We start from the raw sequence: 17,038 nt of genomic DNA on the forward strand, positions 1-17,038 counted from the left end.
AAGTTGGTTCCACTCTGGGATTGGTTATTATGAGCTGTCCCTCAAAACCATTGCCTAATCGCCTCTCCATAATCGGAAGACGGAGTTAAGATTGCATTCCAGGGGGCGGGACTATTCCATAGTCCTTTGTGAGCCTTGTAACAGAATGAATAGAGAATAAAGATCCTATTATGAATCGGAAAAAGGCGGGAATATAGTCCATCTAACCAATTGAGATGAAAAAGAGGCGGGCGTAAACGACCTAATTCCCCAAATCTCTTTGTGGGCGGCGCAGTTCTGAAATATCTGTCCAATGAAGAACAAGAAACCTAATGACAGATAGACAGCTATGCTAAATTAGAAGATCGGAAACGGGGAACTCGTCTAAAAAGAATCCAATCAGCTTCTCACATAAGACAGAGTGACAACCCGAGGAACCAATGGCCTCTCACCCGCCCCTGCAAAGCAACAGTGAGAACCCCGCGGAGTCTTCAGAAGAGGAGCCGGGAGCTAAGATGGCGGCCGCCGATGGAGATGACTCCCTTTATCCTATCGCTGTGTTGATCGATGAGCTGCGGAACGAGGACGTTCAGGTACGGCCCGATTCGGTGGGCCTTCAGCTGTTGCTGAGAGGGGGAAAACCCAGCCGCCAGGGAGAAGATTTCAGGCCCGAAAACCCAACTCCCGGCACGATGACCAATCGGGGACAGTCTTTTATCTGAGAAACCCGGATGGGAGTGCTGAGAAACGGACCCTGATTGGTCGCGAGAGAACACCAAAAGGAAAGGGGGTGGCTAATGAGAGGGGCCGTATTATCTGTCCCCCACCACCTCCTGCGGCAATGCAAGCAGCCGCGCGATTGGTTGGGCCACCCATTTCTTTCTGGGGGGCGGGGGTGGTGGAAGAATGGGAGGCAGGTCGTCTTCTTTTACAAAGCGTACTTGGGGGTTGGGGGGGGGGAGAAGAGAGCGGAGGGTTCTGATTGGGTCGTTGCCTAGTTCTATTCAAGCTTCCTAGCCAATCGGTGAAGAGCCTGGGCCAGCCGCTAGGATGGTTTCCTGGTTCTGGCATTTCCTTGCTGGGGATGTTTTAGCCCCCCGGGGGTTCCCTCTCCATGAAAGACGGTAAGGGAGGGGCTGTCAATAGAGGATGCCGTGATGGAGGGTAGCCCTTGATGGTTGAGGAAGGGGTGGAGTCTTCCCTCCCCACCCCACTGGCTTCCGGGTGGATGCCCTCCAGGTGTGTGTGGCTCTTCATCTCCCACAATCCTGAGCTTTCTGGGGCGTCTCTGTTTGAGAAAAGGCCGGTCCGGTCATTCTCTTCGCTGTAGATGTTTCAAATCAGAATAGAGGTGGAAGGGACCTTGGAGGTCTTCTAGTCCAACCCCCTGCTCAAGCAGGAGAACTCTAGACCATCTCAGACAAGGGACTGTCCAGGCTCTTCTTTTAAAAACCTCCAGTGATGGAGCGCCCACAATTTCTGAAGGCAACTTCTGTTCCACCGGTTAATGCTCTATGGAGATTCTCTTGTCATCCAGGTCATGGTTATCCCCCAAATAATAAAGGCAGGATACAAAATAAAAAATTAATTTAAAAAAGTAAGCCTTAGCCACTTTGTCCCAAAGGTGCTTTTTTTCCAAGAGACAAAACGTCTTCGAAGAAAAACACCAGAAAGTCCAGTTGCCTCTTGTAAAAAGCAACTTTGGGACGCTGCTGTGGATATGCAAGGAAGAAAAAAAAACCTAATCACCTGGAGTTCTCTTGTTGCAGGAGCAGCTTTACGGTTGAGACTCACTTGGTCTGGTAGGTAGCCAGCCAGCCAGCAGGATTCAGCCACCTTATGTGCTGTAAAATGCTTCCAGTCTGTTTATTGGCTCAGTATCTATCAAGCTTGGTGACTGTAAGATGCAAGGGCTTCAACTGCTGGCTGGGGAAACTGAGGAATTGAAGTTCATGCATCCTATAGCTGTCCCATGGTTGAGAAATATGGCCTGGCAATGAAATAAGAGCAAACAAGATGATGGAATTGAGTTAAGAGGTGCATAGTCTTTTCTGGATGCTGGTAAATCTCAGTACTTGGAGCAAATGAACCTCCTAGGCAGTGAGGCCTGTGTTATTTCAGGACAGAAATAGAACGGAATAGAATTCTTTATTGGCCAAGTGTGATTGGACACACAAGGATACATATAATGTATCCTTATGCAACATACATCACAGTGTACATATAAACATCAAGTAATAGGTCATAGATGATCAATCAGACTCTCGAAACTGAACTAATTCAGCAGAATGGGATACAACTATATGCATCTGAACCTTAAACTAGCCATCTCCAATTGAATAACCCAGCAATGGTAGGGGAGGAAAAACATCATCTTGGTGTTCGAAGATATTGCCCCCACTGCTGTCACATTTCTTTTCCAGTTTACACTCATACATGCCTCACTTGAAAAGAAAACCAGTGCCTGTTGGAAATGAATGGAAGCAATCCACCAGGATAGCGCTAAATGGTCATCTAAAAGAGCAGTCTGTATTTTTTACATAGATAATACATATCTGACCTTAAAGGGTACCACAGGTAAATGCAGAATAAAAGCATTACTATATATTAGTCACCAGATCTAAACAGCAGTTCTGTAGCTTTTGTGTGAGGAAAAAAAGGAAAAAGGTGAAGTCTTGCTGAGTGCAGTTATAGTCATTATATCTTGTCATTATATCTTAGTAGTATACGATCAGGGTTATTCAGTTGGAGATCTTGACAGTTCATATTGTTATAATTTGTAGAAAGATTCAGAAGTCAACATGCACTAGACACACAGGCAAGGAGCTGACACCTGTTCATAAAATTGGAACAAAACAGTTCTAGTAGTTTAAAAATGTGGTTTATGTTAACCATACATACTATCTGTATATCGGTAAATATATACTGTAGAAGAGCAGAGCAATACAGATTTGAATAAGTATGTGCAAAGGGGCACCTGCTGCCATGTGGGTGGATTAAGAAAATGAATACAAAAATGGAATGCTTTAGTGCCATAATAGTTTCAGTTATCTGCAAAGCCAGTATTCAGCATTCAGACAGAACTGGCAGTTTTCTCCTAAGCTTCATCTGTATGAATCTGTTCCTTGCATTTCTCCCTCCCATATGCAGCTTCGTCTGAATAGCATAAAGAAACTCTCTACCATTGCACTGGCCTTGGGCGTTGAGAGGACGCGCAGCGAACTCTTGCCTTTTCTCACAGGTAAATGAAAATACCCGGCAAGATAGGCAATAGAATGTGGAACTAGCCCAGAGACAATTTGGGCATATTTCTGTTCCAGTCATTTATTTTTGAGGATTGCAGTGTGCCTGCTCTGTGAGCATGAAGATCCTGCAAAGTACTGTGATATCCTTTACTCCATGCTCATTGATAGAATCCCAGAATCTGCCAAAGACTATGTGGGGAGTGAAATTTCACTGGGATTAAATCTTTGCTGATCTGCATTAACTCAGGGATGTTTCAGTTGTCAAATGATCCTCTTTATGAAAAGTAAATCTCCTCACTTCAATTTTCATTTGTCACCAGAAATGGTAGTAACAAGTAATATTTAAATAAGTTAATTATCTTTATTTATAAACCGGAAAAAAAAATCTGTGGAAATACATTGTCCCTGGACCTGTATCTCACAGCAATCAAGTCTGAAATTGTATGCCACACTTCCTCTAACATGAAACATGCCAGACATTTTGCCCAATAGCTCCATTCCTGACCATTGATCATGCTGGCCTGGGGTTGATTGAAATTATAGTTGAACAGATATGGAATTATATCCTGTAAGCAGTGTCACCAAGGTTACCCTTGGAAGTTGTATAGAGTATTCTATGTTCTAAACTATTCAAATTTTGCCCAGTATTGTTTCTTGGATCTTCCCAGGACAGTTTGTAAAATATTGATGTTAAATTTGGACATGGTTCTACCATGGTTCATTGGTATTACTTCAGATCTCTCATTAGATTTCTTAAAATGTAATTTCTCATAGTCATTTATATTACTATATAAATGAATGAATATTTATTACTTAAAAATAAATATCAGTCGAGCTATTCAGAGACTCATTTTGGCTGCCTGTACATATGGAAGGATAATAAAATAAAATGGAATTGCCACTTTCCATTTTTTGTTCTAAAAATATACAAGCTTTGTCTTACTTTTTGTTGGTTTCTCATTTTTTAACTTCTTGCAGACACTATTTATGATGAGGATGAAGTGTTACTTGCTCTGGCAGAACAACTGGGAACATTTACAGCTTTGGTCGGGGGACCTGAGTATGTCCACTGCTTGTTGGTAAGTTATAGGCCAGTTTCTGTGAAGGACTCGGGAAGCCTGACTAAAACAGAGAGAAAATGAACTGTTCCTTCCAAAAGATGAAATTGGGACATGCATATTGTTAAACGCCCAGAGATGACCAAACTGCTAAGAAGTTAGCCTGGGTGGTTTAGGGTGGTTTGGTTAATTAGTAAAGAAAATGTGTATCCCTTACCAAATTAATAAAAGTGTTAAAATGATATTTGGTGAACATTGTTTGACACTATATTGGTGGATTTGATGGTATATGGGAATTTTTCCCCCAAAATGCTTGAATTGCACCCAGATAGAACTGTATGACTGGAATGTAACTTTTCCCATTTGAACGTACAAATCCCAATTTTTGGTCATATTCCTTGCTCCCCGTGTAGACTTTCTTACCTTTTCCTCTTCTCAAAAAAGAGCGGAATTACATAAATTCTTATGGTGAACCCAAACGAACAAGGCAGTAATTAAATTATCGTAGAGCTCTTTTGTTTTTCCTTCCTGGTGGCTCATGTAAGATGCACATGTAATGCGCCATTTCCTCCTCCTTTCTCCAGCCCCCACTCGAAAGCCTTGCTACGGTCGAGGAGACGGTGGTGCGGGACAAGGCCGTGGAGTCCCTGAGGGCAACCTCCAATGAACATTCTCCAGCTGACCTTGAGGCTCACTTTGTGCCCCTGGTGAAGCGCCTGGCCGGGGGTGACTGGTTCACCTCTCGCACCTCTGCTTGTGGCCTCTTCAGCGTCTGTTATCCCCGAGTTTCCAGCTCAGTTAAAGCTGACCTCCGCCAGTAAGTCAAGGGCCTTGCAATCCAAATTGGGACCCCAGGATAAAATTCTGAATAGTCAAAACAGAAGACATTCTTCCTGTCCCAGTATGTTGCAGTTAATACGTTTCTACCTTCCTTTTTTTTTTTTTTTTTTGGCAGATATTTCCGAAACTTGTGTTCAGATGATACTCCAATGGTGAGGCGAGCTGCAGCCTCCAAACTGGGCGAATTTGCCAAGGTCTTGGAACTGGAATATGTCAAAAGCGAGATCATTCCCATGTTTTCGAACCTGGCGTCTGACGAGCAGGTCAGCATGGCCTTGTGTTAGCTTTGGGGTGATAAAGGGAGCAAGCTGACCCCGAGGGGTGAGCTGTCTACCCTTGTGCTCTTTGTGAGGAAGATCTTCCATGTTACACACAGGACTCTGTGCGCTTGTTGGCCGTGGAGGCCTGTGTCAATATTGCTCAGCTGCTGCTTCAGGAGGACCTGGAGTCCTTGGTGATGCCGACGTTACGACAAGCAGCCGAGGATAAATCGTGGCGAGTCCGTTACATGGTGGCTGAGAAGTTCACAGAGGTTTGTACCAATATTTTTGTAGTTGGAAGATTGTATTCGTTTCATTTTTGAAAGTGAAATGACCGGAAATGCTAAAAACGTACCAGTGCTTTTGTTTTTCTGCCCACCACTGTCAGTTCTGTGGACCAAGAGTTTTCGGGGTAGAATTCTTTCTGACAGGGAGGAATGTTTTGCTGTTTGGAGTGTTTGCGTGGTCAGTTTGGGGACTGTTTCTTTTTTTTTTTCTCCCTCCCTATAGCTCCAAAAAGCTGTTGGGCCAGAAATCACAAAAACTGACTTGGTCCCGGCCTTCCAGAATCTCATGAAAGACTGTGAAGCTGAAGTGCGAGCAGCAGCTTCCAGCAAAGTCAAAGGTTATTTTTAATCAATGGCGATATTGTCTTGATATTTATATAGAATTTTCCCGTACAGGTAGCTCTCGAGTTACAGCCGTTCGCTTAGCAACAGTTCAAAGTTACAGCAAAACTGCAAAAAAAAAAAAAAGTGGCTTGAAACCGTTACAGCAGGGGTCTCCAACCTTGGCAACTTTAAGCCTGGAGGACTTCAACTCCCAGGCTGGGGAATTCTGGGAGTTGAAGTCTTCCAGGCTTAAAGTTGCCACGGTTGGAGACCCCTGCGTTACAGCATCCCCATAGTTACGTGATCAAAATTTGGGTGCTTGGCAACCAACTTGCATTTAAAACAGTTGCAGTGTCCCATGGTCATTTGCAACCTTCCTAGCTGGCTTTTTTTACAAGCAAAGTCAATGGGGGAAGCAGAATTCATTTTTAACAACTTTATGATTTACTTATCCACAGTGATTCACTTGACCATGGCAAAAAAAGGTCATACAATTGGACGTGACTCACTAAACAACTGCCTTGTTTAGCAGTGCGAACTGTAGTCCCAGTTTGACTTGTAAATCAAGGACTACCTGTGCAAAGGCTTTCTGAAAGGGATAGACTTGTGGGCAAGAAAAGAAGAATTTTGATTCATTAAATAAATCTAGTTGTGTAATTGTTTTAGGCAGCCTCTTGATGATGTAAACATAAGAAAATTGTCTGGATCCAGCTGTAGGAAGACTTAAGTTTTCAGAACGGAGTTCAGGAATATTTTTGTATATAGTTTCATAGATGAGTATAGGGTGTCTTATGTTGGGCTGGAGAGATTTAAGTACTCAGTTAATAATTAGAAAAAAAATATTACCTGGGTGAAATCTGCAGTGAAATTCTTATTTCTCCCATCTTTCTTTCCCAAGAATTCTGTGAGAATTTGTCTCCCGATTGCCGTGAAAATATCATCATGACCCAGATTTTGCCCTGTATCAAGGTATGTACCACCTTCTCTAGTAACTTTTGAGCAATTCTTATAAGCATCAGCAGCTCATAGTTTTAGTTGGTCCAATCAAAGTCATGCATGCAGGAAGGCTGAAGAAGGCATGGAGTTGTTCTTAAAGAGGACAAGTACAAGGAATGTGAGTGCTTGCATCTGCCTCTAAGATATTGATGTTCACAAGGTGACCAAATTGTAGAGGGAGTTTGACTGACTTCCTCTATGAGTGTATGTTGTAGATGTGTGTCTTTGAGTGCCTGATTGTAAAAGTTCAACATTGTTTTATTGAACTGTATTCCAATATTCCATTGCTGTGAATACATTGGCTTATGGATCTGTATTTAAATATTCCAGTTTTATTGCAATCAACAAATAAGATGGCAGCAGTGGTGTGTGTATAAAGGCAGTGACATCGGAGGCATTGCATAAATAGTTTGTTGTGTCTTATCACTTAGGAACTAGTATCAGATGCCAATCAGCATGTGAAATCAGCTTTGGCATCCGTGATCATGGGATTGTCTCCTATTCTGGGCAAGGACAACACAATTGAGCATCTTTTGCCTCTCTTCCTGGCTCAGCTCAAAGATGAGGTGAGTATTCCCCCCTCCCCTTTTTGACGTCACTTAAGAGTCTTGGTGGGTAACTCTTGCAGGTGAACAATAGTGTTATCTGCTCAGGTGGCTTCACTGCACTGAGATTAGTGAGTAAGAATAATTAAAGAAAATCTATTGGTTGGTGTCATGTTTCTCAACTTTAGCAACTTAAAGATGTGCGGTACTTCAATCCCCAGAATTTTGCGAGTTGAAATCTGTTTTGAAAAGTTGCCACAGTTGAAAAACACTTGAGTTAGTACTAAGGCATGTACATTCACCACTAGTTAAATCTTAGATCATTTATAGGAGACATTTCCTAATTCTAGGATGAATAGTTTTCTGAATAGTATCAATTATGGTACAGGATTATTTTTTTCCCAAACCTTATAACTAGTTACATTAGTATTGCCATCTTTTAGCTAATCAGAAAGTTGAAAATTTAACTTCCGTTCCTTTTTTCATCTTATCTGAGTTCTTAGGAACCTCCCCTTAAACTAGCAGGACAGGAAGCATTTTAGAAATGACAATTAAGACAGTGGTTCTACTCCATTCTTATCTTTTCTGCAGTGCCCTGAGGTCCGACTCAACATAATCTCCAACCTGGACTGTGTGAATGAAGTGATTGGCATCCGGCAGTTGTCTCAGTCTCTGCTGCCAGCAATTGTGGAGTTGGCAGAGGATGCCAAGTGGCGTGTGCGGTTAGCTATTATTGAGTACATGCCCCTGTTGGCTGGACAGCTGGTGAGTGTGGGTTTTGTTTTGTTTTGTTTTGACCTTTTGAAAATAACTGCAAACGTTTGAGCTTTTTACTCAGCAACCTGGGCATTATTAAATCAGTTAGAATGTGAATAGCCGCAGGTGGTTGTAGAGTTCCTGCTTTTCTCTGATTAATAGGTCTGCTAGATCTGTTTTGTCAAGATCTTCCAAGTTTGATGACCCATCTACTGGGTTGCCCTGTTTCTCCAGATTCATGTTTTTGTTCTGTTGATTTTTTGTTTTTTTTGTAAAACGGTGAAAATTTTATAACCTTATTTGTAACCTCGCAATTTGTAATCCTTGCTGATGATTCATTTGCTGTCACTTTAATGTTCCCTGTCTTCAGGGGGTGGAATTCTTTGATGAGAAGCTAAACTCCCTTTGCATGGCCTGGCTAGTGGATCATGGTAAGACTCAAATCTTGATGGCTGATATTGGTTAGTTTCTCCTTTACCAGTCATCTCCTGTAACCTTGGTTTGCATTTGTGCACATTGCTTCTATGTCAAGGAAGGTACAGTGCCAAATCTGAAGGCAGCTGTATTTTTACAGGTAGTTTTCACTTACGACCAGTTGCTTAGGAGACATCCGAAAGGTGCTTACTACCTGGTTCCAAAGTTCTGATGTGTGCCCTGCCCCCACCCTCCCTAAATTATATGACCATATCTGGAGCACTTGGCATCTGGCCTATGTTTATGGCCACTTGTAGCATCCCCATGGTCAAATGATCTCGATTTGCAATGATTTTGCCAAAAAACCTGGCATTTATTTATCTAGTATATATAAAGGCGAAATACCACTCACGCATCATCATCACAAAATCTCCAGAACCATAAAGCTTACAAACTTGAAATTTGGCACATAGGTGCTCTTGGTATTTCGCCTTACTAGGTGCTCACTAAGAAAGGATTTTTCAAAATGACCATCAGAGCATTAGTATTTCATATATTATTATTGTTAACACGCTCTGGTGCTAAGGAGTTCTTCTTCCCCTCCCCACCTGAAAAGAAATCTGTTCCAAATGCAAAAGTAGAGGAGTTTCTGTTTCAGTTTCTGTTTCACAGCACCAAGCAGCTTTAGTACAGAACAGTTGAGCTAAGCTATGCCCAGGCTCCTTGCTGTCTCCTTGCTCACACAGCAAATGACTATTTTAGTTTCCAAACAGCCCTCAACTCTCTCACACACTGACTGGACGCTAGCCAGATGAATATCAATGGATGCTGGTAGGCAGAGGCAGAATTTCTTCCTTATTTTCCTCCCCCAAAACTAAGCCCGACCGCATAGTTTCATAGCGATGCACGGGTATCATGCTAGTTTCCGATATTTGGCCAAAAAAAAAAAATCCTCCAGCTACAGCAAGCAATGGATTTGCTTAACAATTGGGGGGAAAAAAAGGTCTTAAAATCAGGTTGGTCATGTGATGGACCACTGGCAGCCTTCATGATGGTTGTAAATCGAGTATTGAAATGGAGTGGCGATTAATTTTGTATTTATCTCTAAAAGCATTAATAGCTTCAGGGCATCTTTAATTTTAGCTAATGATGGCAGCTGCAGCTTCATCTGGACCGGAAGCTTTTCCTCAGTTCTCCATTCTTTGGATGGAGAATATAGCGCAATCAGGGTTATCTGGTAAACTGTGGAGTTATTGCGTAGGATATTTGAACAGAGTTAGCACTTTTTACATATTCCATACTGAACGTGAGATCATCCGAGAAAAAGCTTTCAGTGGCTCCCAGTCAGTGCAGGACAGTGTATAACTTATAATTATAAAGTTCTTTTTTTTACTGAATCCTTGGAATAATATCTTTAGGAAAGACTGTTTTTTGTATTCTTCTGTCACTGGTTTTTCATGTGCTAACTCTTCATATACTTAAATGCCCCTAGATATTTAGTTTGTGGATCAATTTCATTGTTTATAACTTACTCTTATTGTAAACCACTTAGAAAACTGTTTCGTGGGTATCTAATGGAAGTTACGAATCAGGTTTTTTTTTTAAAGAAATGTAAATGTCTCATAGGAATAGAAGCACACTTTCTTTCATCTCAACTGCTAAAGATTTATTTGATCGGTTGATTTTTATCCCGCCTTCATCGGGATAAAACAAACCTAATACTCCTTCCTTCCCCTATTTTCTCCACAACAACAACCCTGTGAGGTGTGCTGGACTGAGAGAGGGTGACTGGCCCAAAGTCATCCAGCCAGCTTTCATTACCTAAGCTGGGACTAGAACTCACTGTCTCCTAGTTTGCAGGCTGGCGCCTTAAATCACCAGACCAAATTTTCATGCAATTCATCCCAATTACTGTACCTGTAGAAGAAAGAGGCTGTAGCTCAAGGGGAGAATAATAAGTTAAACTAGTTATTTGGCTCTTGGCCCACATTTTTAAAATTCAGAGTGCTTTTCCCCAACTAGTAATCTAAAGCACTGAAAGCATATTTCAGAATTAATGGGATCCATTGTGTCAGCAATTTTCTCCAGCCGAGAAAATGAATCACTGAGAGCTTTTAGCACTAAAGTAAAAGAGGTTGAGTCACATTTCTGCATTTAATGGGATAATCTTTTCTAGCAATTAAATACAGATTTAATGCAAGTACATTAGGAAAAAAAACATTACAACACACTAGCTTTTCTCGTCTTCCCCCCCCCCTCCCAATTTCAAACTTTGATTATTCAGCATGCAGCATTCATATAATTTTCAGTTTATTTTTATTGTATTTTGTACCGCTTCACATTAATGATAACAGTGAATTTTCACTTTTTGGTCTCATTCTCGCCTAATAAAATGTACTACCAACAGTGAGTTCAAGCTCTGATTGGTAATTATATAACATGGTTAAAAGCTCATTTTCAACCTAGAAATTCACTGTCCGTTTCAGTTATTTCTGGGATAGGTACAGAGTAGCTACAGCATTAAATGAGGATATAAATTGCCGGTGGAAGCTAACTGTCGCAAAGCTCTCGCCATTATATTTCAGGTTCATCTACCATCAGTTCCAGTTGGATAGGAAAGAGGTAACGCAGACTGTCAAAGAATACAGTCAGCTCAATTAGAAATGCTGCCTGTGGCATAAAATAGAACTGGTTTCCCATGCTGTGTTCCAAGAAAACGTATAGATACTGTTCCACCAAAGAACAGTAATTTGGCCAGTGTCAAATGCACAATAGACACACACACACAGCCACTCTCTCTGATAAAGGAGAATATTTATAGCTCAGAGTTGAAATGAGGGGTCCCTGGTGCTCTCTGAGCTTGCTTGTTTTCTTGCAGACATTTCATTTCCCTAATTAGGGGATGGGGATAGGGATAGGGATAGGGATAAGAATAGGAATAGAATAGAAATAGAATAGAAATAGGAATAGGAATAGAATAGAATAGAATAGAATAGAATAGAATAGAATAGAATAGAATAGAATAGAATAGAATAGAATAGAAATAGAATAGGGAATGAAGAACAGAACAGAACAACATGGAATGAATAGAATAGAATTTGGAATGACTAAAATAGAATTTGGAATGAAGAATAAAACAGAACAGAATCTTGGAGGACTCCTAGTGCAGCCCCCTCCTCAAGCAGGAGAACCTATAGTACCATTTCAGACAAGTGACTGTCCAGTTTCTTCTTAAAAACCTCCAGTGATGAAACGCCCATGATTTCTAAAGGCAAGCCATCCCACTGGTTAATTGTCCTGTCTGTTAGAATTAAGTTTCGCCTTAATTCCAGGTTGATTACGGTAGTTTCCAACCATTTGTTTCTTGTCCTGCCCTCCAGTGCTTTGGAGAATAATTTGACTCCCTGTTCTTTGTGGCAGCCTCTCAAATATTGGAATACTGCTATCTTCTCACCCCTAATTCTTCTTTTCTCTAGACTAGCCAAACCCAAATCCTGCAGCCGTTCTTCATACGTTTTAGTCTCCTGGCCTTTGATGATCTTAGTTGCTCTTATCTGAACTTTTTTTTTTCCTCTTTGACTACCACCAATACGTTACCTACTTAGGGTAATGAAACATCGGCCAGAAAACAAGCCAACTCAGAGAGCACCTCACACTTCTGCATTTTATCTCTGCATTTTAGAGAGAGGATTTTTTTAAAAAAAAAACACGAAATCTTACGGTTATTTTTTTTCTCATAATCTTCGACACTCTCCCATATCCCTGAATATCTCTTTGTGCTCCAGAGTTCACCTATTGAAACAAAATCATGTGATTACTGCAGCTATATCTCAAATCAGGTCTCAAGTATTACAGCAAGAACTCCCTTAGTCTTCTATTCTGTTGCTATTCTAGAATATGTGTTCTAGCTTTAACCTGTCCGGTGTCTTTCCTCGTGCAGTTTATGCCATCCGAGAAGCAGCCACCAGTAACCTTAAGAAGCTTGTAGAGAAGTTTGGCAAGGACTGGGCCCATGCCACCATCATCCCCAAGGTGTTAGCCATGTCCAATGACCCCAACTATCTACACCGCATGACTACGCTGTTCTGCATCAATGTGAGTCGGGGAAGGGATGAGCGAGAAGAAGAAGTGGGACCAATTCAGGGGATGTGGAAAGAGGTGCATGCAAGTCAGTGTATGAACTATGAGTTAAGAATTGTCCTTGCCCTCCCTGGGAGGGATTTAGGGTTTTCTGGCTAGGGAGAGCACTTGCCTTGTTAGGGAACTGAATCAAAGAGCTGAAGAACAAGGGCCAGCATAAGCCTAGCTCCGTAACAGCAACCTTCTTAAATAATGAAAGCTCATCAGGTCCAAGTTGCACAGGGCCTTTGATCTACCCTCATGGATCTTCCTTTGCTAGGTGCTGTCAGAGGTCTGTGGGCAGGAAATCACCACCAAGCACATGCTTCCCACGGTATTGCGGATGGCCGGCGATGCAGTAGCAAATGTTCGCTTCAATGTAGCCAAATCACTTCAAAAAATTGGACCAATCTTGGATAACAGGTACGGAGAACAATGACTGTTGTTGATGCCATCCGGGTTTGGAGCATATCTTGATAACTGGGATGGGAGGAAATGAAGGGAAGAGATAGGAGCCATGGTGGCACAGTGGTTAGAAGGCAGCATTGCAAGCTAAACTCTGCCCACAGCCAGGAGTTTGATCCTGGCCGGCTCAAGGTTGACTCAGCCTTCCATCCTTGCGAGGTCGGTAAAATGAGGACCCAGATTGTTGGGGGCAAGAGGCCGACTCTGTAAACTGTAGAGTGGGCTGTGAAGCGGTATATAAGTGCTGTTGCTGTAGTGAAAATACTGAGGCTTTGGAAAACCTTAGATACAGGCCTTGTCTTCTGCCTACTTCCTCCTCCTCCTCCTCATTCCTTGCCTGTCTTTTTTTTTTCCTCCAGCACCCTTCAAAATGAAGTAAAGCCAGTGCTAGAGAAACTCACCCAGGACCCTGATGTGGATGTCAAATACTTTGCCCAGGAAGCTCTGACTGGTGAGTGTGCTGTCCCTAATGGTCCTTCCTTCCTCTTTCTTTCTTTCCTTTCTTCCTTTCTTTTCTTTTTTCTTTCTTTCTTTCTTTCTTTCTTTCTTTCTTTCTTTCTTTCTTTCTTTCTTTCTTTCTTTCTTTCTTTCTTTCCTTTCCTTTCCTTTCTTTCTTTCTTTCTTTCTTTCTTTCTTTCTTTCTTTCTTTTTCTTTCTTTCTTTCTTTCTTTCTTTCTTTCTTTCTTTCTTTCTTTCTTTCTTCTTTTTCTTTCTTTCTTTCTTTCTTTCTTTCCTTCCTTCTTTCTTCTTTCTTTCCTTCCTTTCCTTTCTTTCCTTTCTTTCTTTCTTTCTTTCTTTCTTTCTTTCCTCCTTTCTCCTTTCTCTTTCCTTTCTTTCTTTCTTTCCTTTCTCTTTCCTCTTTTTCTTTCTCTTCTTTCTCTTTCCTTTCTTTCTTTCTTTCTTTCTTTCTTCCTTCTTTCTTTCTTTCTTTCTCACTAGACGTCTGCCTAATTCTTACCATGGAAAGTCCCCGTGGAGGATGGACATAATAAACCTTCTCTTTTCTTTAGGCTTCATCTTTAAATTTCTGTTTCCAAGGTGACTTCCAGCTCACTTGGCATTCAGCTGGACCTTTGAATGAATCTGGTCCTTTGTTTTTCCTGCTATTAGCTGTTTCCAGCAGGAGGTTTCCAGGAGAAATTTCTTGGATTCAGCAGCTTTGTAACCACTTTAGAGAGGGAAATCTATGGGGTGCTTGTGAACTTGAGCCTAAGCTTGAACAAGCAGGCTAATTTTATTTGTAAGGATTGCTTCCTAAAATTACCTCAAAGTCAGCATCTAGTTTCCCTTTGGGGAAATATTTGTGGAAAGTGCAATAAGCAGAAGCTCAGGCCTGGGCAAGAGTTTCGTAGCACCAAAGATGTGAATCTTCTCAAAATCTCGATCCCCTGATATTTCAGGGTTGGCTTCCTTGGACTCTCGGAGCAGCACACTTCCCAAAGACAGGAGGAACTGTGTACACAGTTAGTCAGGAGCCAGGGATTAAGGGCAAGTTACTATATGTTTGAGATGATGTGGAAGTTGTAGCAGAAGGTCCCACTTGCGCTCTGCAGGGACCAACCAGTGAGCACCTAAATAGCTGGAGTCTGAACAGTGGGAGAGTCTGGGCTTGAAACTCCCCTTTTCCAATGAATGCTAGCGTTTGTGAGTAACAGTGCAGTTGTGCAGTGGCCTAGAGGTGGGGCTCTCGCCTCTCAATCAGGAGGCTGTCAGTTCGATCCTAGCTAGAGGCAGATATTTCTCTCTCTGGGAACACTGAGAATATATCTGCTGAACAAAACTCCGCATTGGCGACAGGAAGGGCATCCGGCCAGTAAACACTGTAGCTTCATTCAGTTGCCCAGATTCCACCCCGCAAGGGATAATGGGGCCGTTAAATGATGATGATTTGTGAGTAACGGTATACAATGGGCACCGCACAACTGAATGTATAGCGGTTAATGAAATTATTAGCTTTCATAAACCATTAACATTTAATACACTCTTTTCCTCTCTCTCTCCCATACAGTGTTGGCGTTAGTTTGAATCCGGGACCTGGCTCTGTTGTCTCTCCAACTTGGATGCTGTTGGGCCAACCATTTTTTCTCCCTTTTCCCTGCATGTCTATGACCAGCCCACCCATCTCCTATTGGATGTACATGATGGAATTAGGCCATGGCTGACTATTGTCCTCTCGGGAGCCCCTCCTCCTCCTCCTCCTCTTAGCTCTGTGTTTTCAGAACCTTCTAGGGCAGCTGTGATATTTTCTCCCCTTCTCATAATAGTCAGGTTCAACTTAACAGTTTTGTTCCCGCCATCTGGGGGGGGCGGCACAGGTGACACCTCCCCAACCCCAGTTCTCTGAAACTTGCAAGGAGAGACCTATTGGTTGAGGCCTCCTGTCACTTCTTGGCCACAGTTCGCATGGGAATGCCACCGCCATGCAGCCTGTAACTGTGCATGATACCCCCCAGTTGAGCTTTGTCCCAATCCATGCTCGGCCTGGGCGGGTCGTCTTACCGTTTTCATCCCGATAATTAAAGCCGCCACCTTTTTCCCTCCTAACTTGGCGTCGAACTATATCAGTCAATGGAAACGTTTTCCTTCACTCAAAAAATCAAACTGAGCAGCGTCTCGCCTTTTTGTTGTTGTTGTTGTTGTTGTTCCAGAGAAGGTAGAAGGGTAGTTAAATCCTTGATTTAAATCTCTCGGTCTATCAGGCTTCATGATACGGTGTTTCCTCAGTTCCTCTGCATGATTCTCTCCTGTGCCCTTTCTGTTCACCATACGTTTCCTTTCCCTGGCCTTTGCTGGAAGGAGGTAGCTATTTGGCACATGGGGATGTGTGTGTGTGTGTGTGTGTGTGTGAGAGAGAGAATGAGAGAGAGAGAGAGACAGACAGACAGAAAGCAAGCAAACTGTGGAGCAGTTTACATGGGCTGAAGAGTAGAAAACTCAACTCACTTTGGCCCATCACAGTGGGGATGCTACCTCCAGGCTAAATTTAGTCCCATATTCCCACTGAACTTCCAAACGGGAACCCTTCCCAAATTCTGGTGGTGCAAAATGAAAAGATGCTCTTTGATGAAAGACACATCCATTGGCGGGAGAAGAGGGGGCATTGGGTGGTTTGCTCCCGCAGGGCTTGGATGACCCCATGAGCTCTTGATGGATGAATGGGAGTTCTGATTTCTGTCCTGTAGAACGTCCTCTTCCCTTCCAGCTTTGCCTTAGCGATGTCCCAAGCTTTCCTTTGGCACCTTTGGGTTCCTATTCTGGTTGTCTCTAACACTTGCACTGGACCTGTGAAAGAAGTGTGTGTTCTAACCACTCATCCCTTAACACACAGGCACATACACACTTGTTTCTCTCGCTCCCATTAGCGGAACGTCATTTTAAAAATGTCAGAATTTTGTGTGTGTGTGCATGTACACTTGTTTTATTTTTTTCCTCCTCTCTCCGATTAATAAAATGCTCGATGGTTACTTAACAAGGCTGAAAGACTGAAGCTGAGTCAGTGAATCTTTTTAAAATGAGGGTGCGGAGGAAAACCAGCAGCCACCCAGATATTCCTGGGATCTCAAGTCTTTTCGGTTCTAGCCAACACAGCCAGGAATAAAATAGGAGGGGGTAGCCATCGGCTTATGACTATAATTGGGCCTGCCAGTGCGGTGGTCATTAAGTAAACCCATTGTTTGCTATAGGATGTTTTTCTCTGGATTCAAAACTTTGGGATCCAGTCATAAGTACCTTTCGGAGATCCATTGTAAC

The 17,038-nt window shown here is 42.4% G+C and overlaps 1 protein-coding gene across 1 annotated transcript; it reads left to right on the forward strand.

The window, feature by feature from the left end:
- The first annotated feature begins 270 nt into the window (after positions 1 to 270).
- On the forward strand, positions 271 to 16,754 carry PPP2R1A (protein phosphatase 2 scaffold subunit Aalpha). The gene is made up of 15 exons (XM_026684591.2): positions 271 to 572; positions 3,130 to 3,220; positions 4,203 to 4,303; positions 4,867 to 5,099; positions 5,238 to 5,385; positions 5,499 to 5,654; positions 5,893 to 6,007; positions 6,892 to 6,962; positions 7,421 to 7,555; positions 8,126 to 8,299; positions 8,661 to 8,721; positions 12,645 to 12,799; positions 13,104 to 13,246; positions 13,648 to 13,739; positions 15,297 to 16,754. The coding sequence occupies exons 1-15, from the start codon at positions 420 to 422 to the stop codon at positions 15,311 to 15,313; spliced, it is 1,845 nt and encodes a 614-aa protein (XP_026540376.2). The 5' UTR covers positions 271 to 419; the 3' UTR covers positions 15,314 to 16,754.
- The last annotated feature ends 284 nt before the right edge of the window (positions 16,755 to 17,038 follow it).

The sequence above is a fragment of the Notechis scutatus genome, chromosome 8 (genome assembly GCF_049901735.1).
Source record: "Notechis scutatus isolate UNSWTSFEM ecotype Mainland chromosome 8, rNotScu1.2, whole genome shotgun sequence".
NCBI lineage: Eukaryota > Metazoa > Chordata > Lepidosauria > Squamata > Elapidae > Notechis > Notechis scutatus.